This window comes from Protopterus annectens, chromosome 4.part0 (genome assembly GCF_019279795.1).
Source record: "Protopterus annectens isolate FY-2018-M chromosome 4.part0, PAN1.0, whole genome shotgun sequence".
Classification (NCBI taxonomy): domain Eukaryota; kingdom Metazoa; phylum Chordata; order Ceratodontiformes; family Protopteridae; genus Protopterus; species Protopterus annectens.
The window spans coordinates 917,894,196-917,913,691 of NC_056733.1; the positions used below are offsets into that span (position 1 = coordinate 917,894,196).

Below are 19,496 nucleotides of genomic sequence, written 5' to 3' on the forward strand. Positions count from 1 at the left end.
GGCTGCTTCCTCGGGTCGAAGCAGCGGTGCCTTCGATGCTATTAGGAGGGTTATGTTGTCTAAGACACACACATCATTAGGTCCCTCCTGTGACTCCCCTAAAGTGCTGCATTCTGCCTCTACATCACAGGTCCCTGTCAAGCATCGAGACCCAGAGCCTCAGGTACCCCCATTGGGTGACCCCCTGCTGTACTGAGACTTCACCAGAAGCCCCCACTGATGAGGTTCCCAGAAAGAGATTATGCAAGAGGAGGCATTTAGATTCCCCTCTGGAATCGTTGACATCAGACACCGACTTAGAGGAATCGGAAGGGTCCCCACGGTCCCCCTTGGAGGATATCTCCTTTGCGGATATCCTGGAAGTCCTAAAGCAGAGGAGTGACTGGCAATCCGTTAGCCCTACTGAGGATGAGTCGGTGCTCCTGAAGGCCTTTGGGTCTCAACCTTCCACCTTCTGGGTTACTCTGCCCTTCGAACTGATGGATTTGGTTGCTCGAAGGGCGTGGGAGTCTCCTGATTCTATGGAACCGGTCCCTCGGAGGCCTAGTAAATTTATCACCTCCCCCCAAGACGAGATGTTTCTCACTAAGTGAATCCCCGTTGATACCATGGTGGTGGCGGCGGCGGCAACCAAGAAAGAGATGTCGGAAACCTCTTCCACTGTCCATCCCCCAGTAGAGATTCTAGGACGATGGACAGATACGGGAAACGCATCTTTAATTCTGCGACATTTGCTATGCGATCGCTTAACTATTTGACTCATTTCACCCGTCTTCAACGAGATCTCCTCAAAGAGCTCGGAGATACTCTACAGGGTAACTCAGATGAAGCTGTCTCTGATAAAGTGACGGCACAACTTAATACCTTTAATTCTGTTGTGAACTCGTCCATGCGGCTCATTTCCTATGCAGCCGATGGATCAAGTCGGGCAGCAGGTTCAGCGATAGCTCTTCGGAGACAGTCCTGGATGTGCTTATGCTCCTTTGCGGAAGCCTTCAAATCTTCCTTTGTCAATACCCCATTTGATGGCTCTTCCCTGTTTGGGCCCAAAGTCAAGGAGACTCTCACTAGGTGTGAGCAGGAGGGAAAGACTCTGTCTGCCGTAGAAGTCCGTTTTTCCACCCCTAACCAGACCATACCTCAAAGGACAGAAAGGTGGAAAAATGTTGTTCCGAAAGTCCCAAGGAGCTTTCCAGAACACAAGTAGTGAACCCTCCTCCAGGGGCAGAGGAGGTGGCAGTAACGGAAGACGCTGCCCTGGCGGCAGAGAGGGTCTGCAGAACCAGGGCGACAGATCAGTTCCTTTGCAAGCCCTACCAGCGCTCCTGAGAGGAGGCCCAACTGTCCTGCTCTGGAGGCAGTCGGGGGCCGCTTGGCTTTGTATCTGGATGCCTGGCTAGGAATTACAACAGATTCTCGGGTAAAAAGAATAGTTACCAGAGGATATATCATTCCATTCCTACAAAGTCCGCCTGTCGGTACAAAATCCCCAGACGTTCCACCCAGTCTCAGGGATCAAGCAGCCATAGAAATTCAGAGGCTGCAGGAAAAGAGTCTTCCAGCCAGTCCCAGCAGACCAGATAGGATCCGGAACTTACTCCAGATTCTTTTTAGTTCCAAAGAAGACTGGACTGGAGGCCCATCTTAGATCTCAGCAGACTCAACACATTTGTAAAGAAGGAGAAGTTCTGGATGGTCACGCTTCAGTCTGTTTTTCCATTCCTCGGAGTGGGCGATTGGATTTGCTCTATAGATCTCAAGGATGCGTACTACCACATCAAAATGGCTAGGCCATCCAGAGATCATCTGCGTTTCCAGCTGGGAGACAGTCACTACCAGTTCTGAGTACTGTCCTTTGGACTCGCAACAGCCCCCAGAGTGTTTACCAGATGCATGGCAGTGGTTAAGGGTCACTTGAGGCGTCTAGGATTCCGAATGTTTCCATATCTGGATGACTGGCTCTTTACCACCGCCGCCAGGCATCAACTAATTCTGTCCAGGAATCTCACACTCAATCTCTGCTCTGTTAGGCATCACTATCAATGAAAAATCTGCTTTGTCACCATCGCAGTATATCTCCTTTATCGGAGCAGAACTAGACACTAGCACCGCCACAATAAGATTACCCCTGGATATAATAGCCTCCCTACGGAACCAGGTCTCAGACATTCTGCAGAGAAAAAAGGCACCGGCCCATCAAGTACTGAAACTCCTAGGCACTATGGCAGCTACGTTCATAGCAGTTCCTCTGGGACAAATGCACATGCGGATTCTTCAGTGGTTACTAGTCACCCAGTGGTCATACCAACAACTTCCCATGTCATTCTTAATCATAATTATAGACTCTTGCAAGAAGGATCTTCGGTGGTTGATCAGTCAACAACTTACGGTGGGTCGCCCATTTGTTCTCCCCCCGCCATCAACCACGGTGACCACGGGTGCTTCTCTGATAGGGGGGGGGGCTATTTCTGGGAAGAACTGCCCAAGGCACCTGTTCAGAGAGTCACAGTTGCACATCAGTGTTCTGGAGCCAAGAGCGGTGCTTTTGGCATTGCAGCACTTTCACGACTCTCTGTCTCTAGGGACAATTGCCATACAGATGGGCAACATGTCGATAGTCTGGTACATCAACAAGCAAGGAGGAACCAGGTCTTATCCCCTGTGTCGAGAGGCCTTGAGAATTTGGCAGTGGGCTGTGTCCACCGGGCGCTTCCTGATAGCGACGCATATCCTGGGGAAATCCAACGTAATAGCGGACAAATTGAGCAGAGCCATTCTGCTACCACACGAGTGGTCCCTCAAAAACAAAGTTATGGAGAAGATTTTCCACAGATGGGGCCAGCCTTGCTGCGACCTGTCTGTATCCCGTATGAATACCAAATGCAGAAGCTACTTTGCCCTGAATCCCCCACCGGGGGATAGCCCAAGGGACTCGCTCGTACACAATTGGCCCCCGGGTCGCCAGTATGCTTTTCCTCCTATTCCCAAGTTCTTACAGAAAACCAAAGCCCTCGGAAGGACGGTAATCTTCATAGCCCCGCTTTGGCCTCGTCGGATTTGTTTCCCCTTCCTCCAACTGTACCAACTGGAGGAACCTTGGATTCTGGACCCAATTCCAGACCTACTGACACATTCGTCAGGGACCCTCCACCCCTCTCTTCGTTCCCTCAGACTGACAGCTTGGCTGCTCCAATTCCCTTACTAGCCAGGTCACATGATTTTTCTTCGGCGGTACAGCACATTCTTGTATCTTCCCATAAAGCCTCTTCCAGAAAGTTGTATGCTAGTAAATGGAAGCGATTTTGCCTTTTGGGCTTCTCAGAACAACGTTGATCCCTTTGTGGCCTCTATTGCTAGCATTCTGGAATTTCTCTCTACATTTTTTCAAGAAGTTGCTGCGGCTGCCACAATTAGTCCAATTGGCTGCCATCTCGAATTTTCATCTTGGAGCTGAGGGTTTTAACTTAATGTCTCACAGATTTATGTCGGGCCTTCCTTAAGGGCACCATTCATCTCAGGCCTCCTGTTAGACAGCTCTTTACTCCCTGGAATCTAAATTTTGTACTGTCTCGGATTATTCCTCCCCCCTTTGAACCTGCATCATCCTGTCAATTGAAGTTCCTCTCTTGGAAGACTATTTTCTTGGTGGCTATCACCTCAGCACGCATGGTATCTGAGCTCCAAGCTCTTTCAGTCAAACCACCGTATTTGGTGCTTCATCTGGACAGGGTTTCTCTGAGGACTAATCCTTCATTCTTGCCAAAAGTGTGTTCTGAGACCAATCTTAACCAAACTGTTGAACTTCCAACTTTGTTCTGTAATCATTCTAATCAACTGGAATACTTGTTGCATAAACTTGATGTCCATAGACAATTGAGATACTATTTGGACAGGACAAAAGAATTTAGAAATTCCAACCAACTTTTTGTGTCTTATGCTGACACCAAGAAAGGATTACCAGTTTCTAAAGTTACCCTTTCTAAATGGTTAACTGACTGCATTAAATTTGTTTATTCTGCAACAAACCAAACATTGGAATATGGAGTGAAGGCCCATTCAACCAGAGCCATCTCTACGTCTTCGGCTTTTATGGCTCGCTTACCTTTGGACACTATATGTGCAGCTGCCACTTGGTCTAGGCCTCATACTTTTATCACTCATTACAAAGTGGACAGAGCTTCCTTTGGTTCCACTGTCCTCAGGAATATACTCCTGTGAGCCACCCAGGATTAGGGTGCTTGGGACACTACCCACGTGTAAGAATAAATGGCGAGATTGAACCACTTCACATAAAGTTATGTACTTACCTTAACATTCCATGTGAGTTGTTCATCTCGCCTTTATTCTTACATTCCCACCCACTATCCCCCTCCAGGGTCTCGAAGAATGGGTAGACTTGGGGTCTGGTAGTCTTTTCTGGGATTCTTACTCCGTCTGGTAGTCTTTTCTGGGATTCTTACTCCGACTGGAGTATTTCTGAGTTATTTTTACTGTTGCTGAGTTCAGCAAACTAGATCTGGGGTAGAACAGAGAGCATCATGGGATAGGGGCCTGGCCTCGAGCTGTTCTGAGATCTTTAGCTAGTAAAGCGGCCTACTCGGAGCCAATGGTTCGGCTCCGAACCCACGTGTAAGAATAAAGGTGAGATGAACAACTCACATGGAGCGTTATGGTAAGTACATAACTTCTTTTTTTACAATCTTCAGCTGAATACAAAAACCTCAGCAGTTTAAGTCATTATTCCAAATAAGACATAATGTGAAAACATTGCTTAAGAATAGATACAACTTATATACATTGATTTAATACTTACAGAAATTTTAGCCAGCTTAGAAAAATTAAAGGTAAGTTAGTATAATACAAACTGGAAATGAAATATGAACAAGGTTCTGGCATATTCTGAAAGAGAGTCAGAAGACTGATGTAATGTATGAAGAGGTACTTGTTCACATTTAGAGATATAGTTTATCCTGGGGTTGAGCAAGAATAGAGCCACCTTTTGGCTAGGAAGTCTTTCATACTTTTTAAGGACTGGAGGGAGAGTATTGACCTGATGGATACAGGTAGAGAGTTCCAGGTCTTAGCAACATTGTATAGACCATGCTCAGCAGATAGGTTTGTGGACAGATGATGACCTGTAGATGTTGGTATAAAAATTGATGTGTTCTCATTTTACCTAATAAACTTGCTCCTCTCTGACAGATTGGGATAAAGGAAATCTGTTAAAGAAAGCTTTTGAATAGTTAAACTAAATAATTCAAGAACCCAAACTGTTGTGCACAGCGTTGGAGATGGACCAGACAGTGTAACTAGTATATTGTTCTTTTAGTAAGTATAATATGTGATCCAGATAATTGCTCTGTAATACCCAGTGCACAGTTACAGGTTATAAGACTCGACCCCAGCCAAGAGCCGCTGCAATAAATGTGTAGTGTATTATGCCGTGAAAGAGCAGCTGTAGTAAATGTGTAATGTATTATGCCGTGAAAGAGCAGCTGTAGTAAATGTGTAGTGTATTATGCCGTGATAGAGCAGCTGTAATAAATATGTAGTGCATTATGCCGTGAAAGAGCAGCTGTAGTAAATATGTAGTGTATTATGCCATGAAAGAGCAGCTGTAGTAAATGTGTAGTGTATTATGCCGTGAAAGAGCAGCTGTAATAAATATGTAGTGCATTATGCCGTGAAAGAGCAGCTGTAATAAATGTGTAGTGCATTATGCCGTGAAAGAGCAGCTGTAATAAATGTATAGTGTATTATGCCGTGAAAGAGCAGCTGTAATAAATATGTAGTGCATTATGCCGTGAAAGAGTAGCTGTAGTAAATGTGTAGTGTATTATGCCGTGAAAGAGCAGCTGTAGTAAATGTGTAGTGTATTATGCCATGAAAGAGCAGCTGTAGTAAATGTGTAGTGTATTATGCCGTGAAAGAGCAGCTGCAGTAAATGTGTAGTGTATTATGCCATGAAGGTTGCATAATTGGTTATGCTCTACATTCTGAGTAGTTAAAAATCATTTTCTCACCTTCATTTAGAGTACCTGGATGTGACATTCCTTCCAGCCTACACTTTGATTAAAATTGCATTCCATAGCTGTGGCATGGGGAGACCGTTTGTATCCCAACAGATAGGGGCTGTGAGAGATATAATCAGTCTTGGAGAGGATGCTAACCATCACAGGACACACGCAAATCTCTGTCTAGGGACAGCTTATATCATCACCAAGCTGTCTACGTGCACCTGGACATAATGCGGGCATGTATGCTCTACACAGAATGCATGTCGGCTGGAAACAAAATCATAGGAAACAATTGCTGTGATGTCACAGTGCTGATCATTGAGTAGCACATAAATAAAAAATACTGAGTCGCACTTGAGGATATTCTTGAAAATTTGAGACGTTTCAGAGATGTTATTTCTTGATGGTTTGTAATTTAAACTGCATCTGAACATTGGGTGAATAATTTGATGGGCAGTGCTGTGTCCCACCAGCTATTTGTACCTGAGAAAGTGACCTATTAAAATTCAGGAACTTAGGTTTGTCCTGCTAAGCACTTGCTGTTGATTATTTCATTTTTCACGTTTCTTGTGCTTCCCCCTTTGCTGTTTTCATGTATCAAATCCTTCTGAAGACAGGGTTATTTTGTTAACACGCTTTGCAATCTGTTTTTCATGAATATGTAAAAATTACTCTGGCAAGCTGCCTCACTCAGTTTTTAAAGTAATTGGTTGTGTGTTTGGCATGATGTTCTAGCACAGAGTTTGTCAGTCATCACTACTGAAATTTGGAGCCTTTATTGTTATGCTTTTGTGTTGTGTACTGCCACAGCTCAGAGCTCGTGGTGTTATTTGTAATGTACCTCCGATTATTATTTGCTATAGTGTATTAGTTACATTGAAGTTGGAATATTTTTACATTTCTATTAAAAGTAGGTTGTACATTGAACCCAGCTATCTCCTCTGTTTCCTCAGCAGTTTTGTATGTTGACCATGTAAACTTTGTATCCCTTATGCAGCTTTATGTTTTGGTGGTTGGCGCTCACTGCATACAGTATATCAGATGGCAGAGCTTCCAGAGACTCACCAGATGTTGCGACAGACGTGCAGAAACTTTGCAGAAAATGAGCTGATGCCAGTTGCAGCACAGCTGGACAAAGAACACAAATTTCCAGCAGAAAAGGTAAAACAAAAGAAAAAGCCATGCTAAAAATAATAATTTTACAGTGCTCTTCCATCATAGAGTTTGTCTTGTTCTTGTGTAAAAGATGCTTTCCGTTCTGTTTTGCATTTTTCCACATGCAGTATGTGCCACAGCTTGTTCACTCATTAAATTACGATAGCAATAACCCACGCCTGGGTGTGGGTAATGCTGGATTTAGCCACAGTTGGCATGGTTTGGTCACGAGGGCAAAGTCCGAGGGACCAAACAAAGCCAACCGTGGGTAAATCCAGCATTACCCACACCCAGAAGTGGGTTATTGCTATTATACAATGACATTATTTAAGAAAAAAAATAATTACTTTTCTTAAATAATGGCATTGTATAATGCCTCCTTGCTGCCCTTCTGCAGTGGTCTGGTATTGTGCGGCAGTTCTGATGTACTGCGCATGCGTATGCCTATGCAATACATCAGAGCCGTGGGCAAAAGCAACGGAGAAAGGAAGATCTCCGTTGCTTTTTACAAACTGTTTCGCTATGTTAAATAGGTTTAACATAGCGAGACAGGTTTAAAAAAAGCAACGGAGAATTTCTGTTGCTTTTTTTAAAGCTGTCTCGGTATGTTAAACCCATTTAACATAGCGAGACAGTTTTGAAAAAAGCAACGTAGAAAGCAAGATCTCTGTTGCTTTTTACAAACTGTCTCGCTATGTTAAAGAGTTTAACATAGCGAGACAGCTTTTAAAAAGCAACGTAGAATCTCTGTTGCATTTGCGTCTGGTATTCAGCGGCAGTTCTGATGTAATGCGTATGCCTACGCAGTACATCAGAGCTGTGGGCAAAAGCAACGGAGAAAGCAAGATCTCCATTGCTTTTTTACTGTTTCGCTATGTTAAATCTCCGTTGCTTTTTTTAAAGCTGTCTCGGTACGTTAAACCCATTTAACATAGCGAGACAGTTTTGAAAAAAGCAACGGAGAAAGCAAGATCTCCGTTGCTTTTTACAAACTGTTTCGCTATGTTAAATGGGTTTAACATAGCGGGACAACTTTAAAATAAGCAACAGAGATCTCCGTTGCTTTTTTTAAATCTGTCTCGCTATGTTAAACTCCTTTAACATAGCGAGACAGTGTTTTAAAAAAGACTTATACTAATGGAAAAAGTCCGGGCGACCGGACCTTTTTCCATTAGTATAAGTCGATTTACAACATGCACGCTGACCAATCAGCGTGCACGTTTTGGAATATTAATGGGGGGGTCATGGTATAATGTTTAATAATCCTTGTCTTCTGAGGGCTTGGATGTTTTATGCATTGCTTACCTACTACATGTGGATGACCCATAACTTGCCTTTCTGGCCTTTCAGAACATTTTCTCCCAGAATCATAGATAGAATTAGGTATTTTGGGGAAGCTTGTTGCTTTTGCAGGAAGAACACCCCCATCTTCTTCTGGTGGTTGTAAAATGACAGTGTAACATTGTTAGAAGGAGCAGGGCCATTGAGGGAGTTTGACACTCATTGCTTTATGAACATGTTTACTTTCTGTCCATTACTGTATGTGGTTCTTCAGTTACTTTGCAGTTCAGACCCATCTCCCTTTTGGTCACTTAATTCACTTTTTGCTTAGACAATCTCCATACCTGTTTTTTTCACATTCCCAGGATGCATCATGTTACTTGTTGCTTGGTATCCCTTTCTTTGTCAAAGTCAAGCTGTCTCACAGTGGTCCTAGATTTAGGAGTCTATTATTTTGTTTTCTAAATCATAGAATGTGATGTCTGACTGACATCTGTCAGCTCAGCAGAGGTAGTAGTAAGAGTCACAAATGTTTTGGGAAAATAATTCTTGAATTGTTACCATGTAGTATGTAAGAGAAGGATACTGACCAACAGACTTTTATTAAGGGGCATTATTATTTATCTAACATGACTACCTTCTACAATTAGACCAGTGTAAGTAAGCAGATATGATATGTCTAGACTTGGCCAAGACATTCAACTCTTTTCCCCACATAAAATGCTAAGAGCAATGCAAGACGTATATATAAATAGTGTTATAAGGTGGATGGCAAACTGAGTTCAATGTAAAAGTGGAAAGAAAAGAATTAAGAATATACCCCCCCCTGAAAGTAGGATGGTTAATAAGGGAGTGCCTTAGGGAGGAGTACTTGGGCCTTTGTTGTTCTGCATATTTTGTCAGCATTTCCAATAGAAACATGTTTGCAGATAATTGGAGCAATAATGGCTGATGTAAGTGATCAGGCATCCTTTCAAAGGTGTATGGATATCTTCAACTGTAGGTCTCATATCAAGAAGATGCATTGTAATGCTAGAAAAGCAAAGTTATTCCCTCTGGCCAACGTAATTCCTGTTATTCTTATGGTTTTTACAGCTGTATCACAGCTGAGGAGGAGAGAGTTATGGACTTGGTTATAGTCATTGATGAATATTTTAGATAAGATGAACACACTGGTTGATAAAATGTTATTTTGTAATGAATAGTCCATATGCAATACAATGCCCCTTTTGGGATGTACCTTACCAGACACCTGCAGCAACTGGAAAGACCCCAAAAGTACCTCACCAAGAGGATCAAAGGACTCAAACAGATGCCATATGCTGCCCGGTTAAAGAAACTCCAGCTCTACTCAGTGGCATACCGCCTGCTCAGAGGCGATCTGTGCCTGACGTATAAAGCCATGTCCAACCCGGAATTAAGGGACATGCTGCACCTCAAAAAATCCAAATCCCATTGAGCTATGCGCTCGAGAGACTTGAACCTCAGCACTGAAATAAATAGGACATGCTGGAGGGACAGATTCATAACCCAGAGGCTCCCTTCACTCTGGAATAAAATCCCAGTCCAGGTTAGGCAGAGTCCCTCATTGACTCTCTTTAAGAGGAATCTTGATGAGTGGATGGGAGATCGTAGGTTTACCCCGGGTATCACTTCTGTGTCACTGTTAGACAGAGGCACAGTATACTAACCTCGAAAAAGGGCATAGCAAAATTAATTTAAAATGGGTGGCGAAAGCCAAACATACTCTGGGTAGGCTTATAAATGCCCCAGATAAATGCAGATAGCCTAGTATGAACCTATGTATATCCTAACAAATAGGAATGAAGTTATTATCAGTAAAATCGTCATAAGGCCACAAGCTGAATATTGTGCACCAGTCTGCATTTTATAGTAAATCTGAGATTAGAACAGAGTTAGAAGACCTTTGCAAAGCAAATACAAATAACCAGGGTAAGACATTTAAGGTGTAAGGATAGCTGGGTTTATGAATAACAACTGAAATGTAAAAGCATTGAAACGCACAAGATCTGTGCTTTCATAGCTTCATAGGCAAGTACTAGGTTAGCTACCTTGCAGGCGATTTTAAGTCTAGTCATTTTCCCTTTTTGTGCTCAAATTAACCTATCCTAGTTGGTAAGAGATTGGCTTTACCCATCCCATGGTCTATAATTATATATTATAGACCATGGGATTATCAGATCCTCACCAACCTCCAAACCTCTCTCCTAACTAAACTAGAAACTACCTATAACAAAGTGGCCAGATTTGCTGGGAATTAAGGCCATAGAGCTCATCACTGTCTCTCTTTAAAATACTTAAACAGGTTAGAATTGCCCCACCAGCTTCTCCTCTCTCAGCTACAGATTTTCCCCTCTGTCTTGTACCAACCATCTTTCTGTTCCAGCTTGTCTCCTCTAATGTCCTTCTACACTCCATCTAGGACTCCCTGAAGCTCAGACCAAGACTTTCTACAAATCTATAAACCCAAGAGCAAAATTGGTCAAAACTTCTAAACTACAACCCTACCATTTCTTGGAACAAACTCCCACTGGAAAGCAAGTCACTCAGACAACCCAGAGTTTAAATCAGCCACCAACGACTACCTAAAAAGTCACTGGTCATGTCACTGTATTTACCCTCCATAAACTGTCTTCCTCTTCTATCTAGCTTACTGTCTGCCCTCACTGGTTTTATTTCTGTTATGTGTTAGCTGTCTTAGTCATTTTATCTAGGTAATTACCTGCCACTCAATCTTAAAAATATCTCTACTGATATACTACCTGTATGATCTTCACTAACTGTGTAACTACCTGTATGATCTTCACTAACTGTAACTACCTGTATGATCTTCACTAACTGTGTAACTACCTGTATGATCTTCACTAACTGTAACTACCTGTATGATCTTCACTAACTGTGTAACTACCTGTATGATCTTCACTAACTGTAACTACCTGTATGATCTTCACTAACTGTAACTACCTGTATGATCTTCACTAACTGTAACTACCTGTATGATCTTCACTAACTGTAACTACCTGTATGATCTTCACTAACTGTGTAACTACCTGTATGATCTTCACTAACTGTGTAACTACCTGTATGATCTTCACTAACTGTGTAACTACCTGTATGATCTTCACTAACTGTAACTACCTGTATGATCTTCACTAACTGTAACTACCTGTATGATCTTCACTAACTGTAACTACCTGTATGATCTTCACTAACTGTAACTACCTGTATGATCTTCACTAACTGTGTAACTACCTGTATGATCTTCACTAACTGTAACTACCTGTATGATCTTCACTAACTGTGTAACTACCTGTATGATCTTCACTAACTGTGTAACTACCTGTATGATCTTCACTAACTGTAACTACCTGTATGATCTTCACTAACTGTGTAACTACCTGTATGATCTTCACTAACTGTGTAACTACCTGTATGATCTTCACTAACTGTAACTACCTGTATGATCTTCACTAACTGTAACTACCTGTATGATCTTCACTAACTGTGTAACTACCTGTATGATCTTCACTAACTGTGTAACTAACCTGTATGATCTTCACTAACTGTAACTACCTGTATGATCTTCACTAACTGTAACTACCTGTATGATCTTCACTAACTGTAACTACCTTGGCTGTACTTTTTGCATACTGTTTCTGCACATATCTTAAGTTAAATGTCAACTTAAACTCTATAAATTTTTATGCTTTTACTGTTCCAACTTGAAAATGTTAAATGTTTTGTTTATAATACTAGTTTCATTTAAAATGTTATTGTAATTTGTGGAACTTTTCTCCCTGGGCCTTGGCTGAAAAAGGGCTGTCAGCTCAGCCGGACAAACCCAGTCAACAGATGTAAAATAAAATAATAATAAATAAATTACCCTTAATGAAAATAACTTTGATCATACCATACATAATTTGAGAGGACCTATGCATGCAGTAAATTATTCCAGAGCTATTTCTGTCCATTAGTAGTACAGAGGGCAGTCCTGGGGTAGATTTTCTGTTTGCCATTCATAGATCTAAGTTGTACTTGAATATGGAAAGGGATGAACTTTATTTTATGTTGATGGAGTGTCTGTTCCAGAGCAGCTTTCATTTTAAAAAATAAACTTACTGAAAATCATGAATGATTAAAAAATTGCAAAATAAAACAGTTTCCATTTGTGTTACATTTAGACTAAATTTGTCTCAGTTGTGGCAGTGTATGGAAAGGGATTTTCTAAGCTAAGGTGCAGGGTTAGGGTTAGGATGAATTTAGTAAGGGTGGACGAGGGGGAGCTTATTCGAGATGCTTGGAGACGCACAGCATACAGCATGACACGTGCATATCACTAAATACCCTACCTTCCTTAACCTTTACACTGACCCTAAGCCAGAAGTACATGCATACACTCCAAACCCATCACAAATACCACCAAACACACACTACACTATATATAGCTCCTACCCTACATTTCACTCTAACCCTAATTTGCAAACAGTCAGATGTGCATGTACACATGCATTCCCATCCCCTCATGTTGCAAGTTTCAGCATTAGACCCAAACCCTGCACCTAACTGAGAGAAAGAAATGGGGGGGGGGTCCTAAATGAAAGATCAGCACTGGTAGAGTTTTTAGTAGAATCTGGAACAGAAGCTGCCATTAAAAAAGGAATAATTAGTAGAGCATATAAACTATTGCATAACAGCTATTAATCAGAGGTTAGAAAAGATTGGGAAGAGAGATTGACTAAGCAATTCCGAAAGAAACAACGTGAGGATGTACGTCTCCCAAATATGCAACAATATGTGCAAGATTTAAGATTTTTGCTTGGAAATGTTTACATAGATATTTTTATACCCCAAGTAGATTCCAGAGAATTTTTCCTCGGGTAGATAGCAAATGTTGGAGGTCTGACAGAGAAGAAAGAGGTAATTGGGAACATATTTTCTGGGGGGTGTGGTGGGTTGGCGGACTTTAAAGATTCCATTTGGGATGCACGGTCGGAGATGCTGGGTGGGCAGATTGGTATGACAAGTGAGATGATTTTTCTGAACTATGATACAGAATTGGAATTGCCTAGACATGGTAAGGCCTTGTTGTCTCCAGTTATGATGGCTGCCAAAAAGCAATTACTACAAAATGGAAATCGGAATCTAAATGAACTATATTAGAAGTAGTGAATATAGTAACGGAGAAAAACTACTGGAATTGTGATATTTAAAAAAATGTAGGAGCAAACTACATAGGAAAAATGGGAAGTGTTGGAACAATACATACAAGGGAAGAATGAGGTTTAAAAGAAGGCAGGACTTAAATGAGCTATGTAATGTTTGACTATAAATGACTGGGTAGATTATAAGTGATGTATAATGTTTGCAACTGTGAGTTTGTCAGTATGGTTTGCAATGTAAAATGCTTGCAACTAGGATTGTGTCGGTGTGGTTTGTTTTCATTTATATAAATGTATGATTGTTTATGTCGTAAGTAATGGTTTAATAAAGATGTTTCTTGTTTAATATTGCTTAGGTTACATGATATACAGCAATATATGTGAAGCATAATGTTTGTTAATTTTAACTTGTTAATAGAGTTCCTATGTCACAAGTGGTAATTCAATAAAGGTGTTAATTAACCCCCCGCACACCTAACTGCTGCAATTCAACTTCTTACAGCACTCAAACACAACTCCACTCAGCTGTCCTTACATTTGACTAAATTGTCACACAAGCTACTAAAACATACATGTACTAAGAAAGCAATAATTTTACTATGTGGTGTTACTTACCTCTGGTGCTTTTCACTTGATAGAATAATTATTCAACCACAAGTTCAACAGAACTTTAAGGCTCCAGATAGGCTTTACCTGATTGTTGCTTTATTCAGTATCTTATAGGTGAGGAAGGGATAAAATGTGAGAATAGCGACCTAGTTCCATTACTGATGGGGAGTGGTATTCATGTGACTCCAACACTGCACTAGCAATCGTTTGTTCCTTATTTAGTGTTTTGCCTTCTAGAACAATTTTTTAAAAAAGTTGCTTTCACTGCAACGTTTTGTAAATTGTGTAATTTTTTTGCCAGTTAATATGCAAAGGACTGAAATTCTGGTGATTTTTCAAGAAGTGTGTGTGTGTGTGTGTATATGTATATATATATATATATATATATATATATATATATATATATATATATATAATATGTGTGTGTGTATATGTCTAATGTTGTGAATAGGGTGTATAACCCTAATTTGTGTGGTACATATTTCTAGATGGCTTCTGTCAAGGCTTTGAGTTTCTCTTTCATTAACAGATTGAACAATGACTGTAAGAACCAAGGTTGGGACTAATGCCTTGCCTTTCTTCAGCGGGATAGACAACTCCACCTTTTTTCTTAATCTGATCTAAAATGTTTTGTGTTTAGATAAGAGAATAATATCTGAAGTTGAAATGTTATAGAGAACATCATTTTAAAATTTTAGGTACGTTTAAACAGTTAATACAAGATATTGTTTTTCATTTGTGCAAATCTGTGAGGTGTACTGATGCCTCACAGACAGATTATATTTGTTTAATGGGAGACTGATAGTGGGCTGATATGGTTTGTGTAGTGGTGGACACTAGGTCCAGGAGTGCTGCTACCATTACTGAGTAACCTGCTGTTTAAGGAAGTTGCCAGCTACCCTCTTCATTGCCCCAGTGGTTGCTGAGGTGTCACTGTCAGCTGGGGTGAAAGTCTGAGATGAAACGGGCTTGATTGAAATAAATAAAAAATGTGATGTGGCACAGACTGATTGACAAGATGTTTCTATGTGATGTGAAACTGTGGCTCCATTTCCAGGTCTGTGTTTTAGTGTGTTGGTTCAGTGTGACAGTCCAGTTGACTTGTGTAACAGGTTGTAAGCAGAGGGACTGATCTGGCTCATAATGAAACTGTGCCAAAATTACCATTGCTGGCTTACATGATGTAAGAATTGGTGAATGACTCATTTGGTCCATGTTGTGGAGAACTGTAGGATGACTGATTTGATTCATGTAACAGCATTACTGCTGAGGGATTGAACTTTGTGGACAGTGCCACTTTTGTGAACCAGTTCTTCTGTTACAGGTTTATATACATGCAGATGTGTCCGTGAACTGATCTGGTTTGTGCAAAAATAGATATACCATATGGCTGATCTGTCATGTGACTAGGGGTACTAAGGGGCTGAGCTGTCATGTCACTGGAAGTACTAAGGGGCTGAACTGTCATGTGACTAGGGGTACTAAGGGGCTGATCTGTCATGTGACTAGGGGTACTAAGGGGTTGATCTGTCTTGCGACTGGAAGTACCACAGAATTGATGAGAGTTATATGAAAGAAGGTTGCTGATGGATGTATTTTAGGATCAGATGATGGGGGGGTTGCTTTTGTACCTAAGTTCCTGTGACAGGAGGGTTGTTCTTCTATGTCTCTGTCACAGGAGGATTGCTGTTGGATTTAAGCTCATTTGACATGGGTATTGGTGATGGACTCTCTTAAGTACATGCCAGATGAGTTTGACTAATCGGGTCTATGTTAAGTGGAATTTTGATTTATTAGGTTGATGGGTTGGTGGAAAGAAAGCTAATGGATGCGTTAACTTCATATTACAGGGGTTGCTAACCGATTCATTTGATTAATATCACTGAAGCATGCTGATTCCACTCATAATTGAGGAGTTATTATTGGGATAGGTAGGCTCACACAGCTAAACATATGCTGAATGGTTTCATATAACTCAGAACTTGTGGACAGACCAGTTATGCTCGCACTACTCACACTACTTGAGATTACAGATGAACTAGCTACGTTCAGTGTAAGGCTGCTGACACACTGATAGGGTTTGTGTAATAGGCGTTAACAGTGTGATTGAGGTTGCTGAGTGTCTCTTAATCTTGTAGGAAAGTTTTAATGATGTACTGATTTGGTTTATGGAACAGGACGTGTGATGAGGAATTGATTTGGCTTGTGCTGTGATCATGGACAGACTAAATGGGCTCATGCAGGGGGAGGTTACAGAGGGGTTTGATCAGCTTTGTCTTGGGAATGATTTTGGACAATTAATGTAAGTTTGCCGATTGACTGATTTTTATTTACCTTTTGTGCAGGTGAAGAAGATGGGGGAGCTAGGACTGCTTGCCATGGATGTCCCTGAGAAGTACGGGGGTGCAGGCCTTGACTATCTGGCTTATTCCATTGCTATGGAGGAAATTAGTAGAGGCTGTGCATCTACTGGAGTCATCATGAGTGTTAACAATGTAAGTAAAGCATTCTTTGTAATTCGACTTTGGTGCAGAAAACACTAAATAAAATTCAGAGGGATGTGCAGGTAAACGCAGGTACTAAATTTGTTAGGTAGTTGTCAATGCTGTATAAAAGTGTCACTGACAGGAGGTATACAAAGCTAGTTCAAACACCTTACATGTATGCACTACAGAAGGCTACAGTGCTTCAGCCACAGTCAAATGGCAGGTTCAGTATCCAGCCAAGGGGACACTGGGATAAGTGATGGATACAGTATCTAGTCAAGGGATTGTGGGGACAAGTGATGGATAGAGTATCCAGTCAAGGGGATACTGAGGAAAAGTGATGGATACAGTGTCCAGTCAAGGGGACACGGGGAAAAGTGATGGATACAGTGTCCAGTCAAGGGAACACGGGGAAAAGTGATGGGTACAATGTACAGTCAAGGGGATACTGAGGACAAGTGATGAATACAGTGTCCAGTCAAGGGGATACTGAGGACAAGTGATAAATACAGTGTCCAGTCAAGGGGATACTGAGGACAAGTGATAAATAGTGTCCAGTCAAGGGGACATGGAGAAAAGTGATGGATACAGTATCCAGTCAAGGGGATACTGAGGACAAGTGATGGATACAGTGTCCAGTCAAGGGGATACTGAGGACAAGTGATAAATAGTGTCCAGTCAAGGGGACACGGAGAAAAGTGATGGATACAGTATCTAGTCAAGGGAATACTGAGGACAAGTGATGGATACAGTGTCCAGTCAAGGGGATACTGAGGACAAGTGATAAATAGTGTCCAGTCAAGGGGACACGGAGAAAAGTGATGGATACAGTATCTAGTCAAGGGAATACTGAGGACAAGTGATGGATACAGTGTCCAGTCAAGGGGATACTGAGGACAAGTGATAAATAGTGTCCAGTCAAGGGGACACGGAGAAAAGTGATGGATACAGTATCCAGTCAAGGGAATACTGAGGACAAGTGATGGATACAGTGTCCAGTCAAGGGGATACTGAGGACAAGTGATAAATACAGTGCCCAGTCAAGGGGATACTGGGTACACTGCTCTGAGCAGTGCTGTAATCCAAACAAGATAAAAAAGAAAAGACCAGCTGAAAGTGTCCCATACTGCAGCTGTGCAAACTGACCCAACTGAAAAGTCTGCAAAGGATGTGCAGATGCCCCAAAAGAGTTACGTTTGCAGAGTGGTATGTTGTGTAAAGAAGGCCTCCTGCAGAACTTCAGCAGTGTACCACTTGGGTGTGATTTTGTTTTGACCTTTTTTTTTTGTACATTTTAAGTAGTCACACCCAGAGTTGACAGTTTTTATCACTTGGGCAAACATGCACCAACAGAAAAGTAAAAAAAAAGTGACTTTTTCATTTAAATGTATTGTACATTGCATATCTTTTCCTTCTTTGTAATTCTCATCAGTCCAAAATTACAGAAATTGCTGAATTCCTATCTTCCCATAAACCTCATTCCTCCACCTGAACGTTATTATGCATGTGTTGTTTCCACAATTTCCATGTTTCTATGTAATTTGCTCCTTCTCTTTTCTAAAAAAGATCCCTGTCCCAATTCCTTTATCTATTTTATAATATTCCTTAACTCAAATACAGTTGGTTTAGACTGATTTCCATTTTCTAGGAATTGCTTTTTTGGCAGCCAACAAAATTTAAAAAATTAAGCTGAATTAAATAAAGTAAGTAATTAATCTTAAAAAGCCTTACTATGTTCAGGCAATTCAGATCCTGTGTCCCAACTAAAAAAAATATTTAATAATAATATCCCTAGTTACAGCCATTTGCTCGCCCAATATATCTGACCGAGTACTCCGTAGGGAATTTTTAAAATCTGCAAACTCATGGCACTCCCAAAACACGTTCACAATTACTTCTTTCTTCCCAGTCACACTGCCAACATTTGCTGTCTATCTGTGGAAAAATTGTTTGGAGTCTACTTGGGGTATAAAAATATCCATGCAGACACAAGTTCTTAAACTTCTGGACTTTGTTGCTTACTTGGGTGCCATACACATGTCCTCCCATTGTTCCCTTGTAAATCGCTTTTCCAGTCTCTCTTCCCAAGCTTTTTCTAATTTCCTCTGATTGATTTTTATAGTTATCATGCAATATTTTATACGCCCTACTTTTTATACCTTTTTTAACAGCAGCTTCTACTCTAGATTCAACTACCGCCCCCCCACCAGACAGGTCACTTAAGAATCATTTAAGATTACCCTATCACTTTCTATTTGCCTATACTCTGATATCAATCCCTGATGAGGAAGGCAGTCCAAATATATTGCCCCTCATGTCACTCTTATTTATGTTCCCCTCTCTAGTTATTTGCTCCCAATACCTTGGTTCCTTTGCCAGCTTTCCCCAGTAAATTCCAACACCCTTTTGCCTATTTTTGTACCCCTACTTATAGGCATCCGTATTGGCAAAATCTCCTTTCTGCATTCTCATGTTGGCTTAGTTCTCAGAAATAAAGATGCCTGGAAAAATTAAAAGAATGCTTTCTGCTACTTTATGAATATATATTTTTTTAATTTCTCCAAATTGTTTGGATTTCTAATACCTTGACAGGAATGAACACCATTCCTAAGTCAAAGTACCATTGAAGTTCATGAAATTAGTATTGTTTCAGTCTTTGATGTCTAATATTCTGTATGGCTGTTGGTATTCTCCTTAAGGATCTGCATCCAAAAATCCCACTTTCTTGAACGTTCCTCCTGCTTCATCATCATCATCCCTTTCCATTT

General features: G+C 41.1%; 1 protein-coding gene across 2 annotated transcripts in view; it reads left to right on the forward strand.

The window, feature by feature from the left end:
* ACADS (acyl-CoA dehydrogenase short chain) overlaps positions 1 to 19,496 on the forward strand; it is a 461,092-nt gene that overhangs the window by 68,445 nt on the left and 373,151 nt on the right. For both annotated transcript variants that reach the window (XM_044068897.1, XM_044068896.1), the window contains exons 2-3: positions 7,015 to 7,178; positions 16,588 to 16,737. In XM_044068897.1, coding sequence (XP_043924832.1) covers positions 7,015 to 7,178; positions 16,588 to 16,737 — 314 coding nt within the window. The remainder of the gene's footprint in view (positions 1 to 7,014; positions 7,179 to 16,587; positions 16,738 to 19,496) is intronic.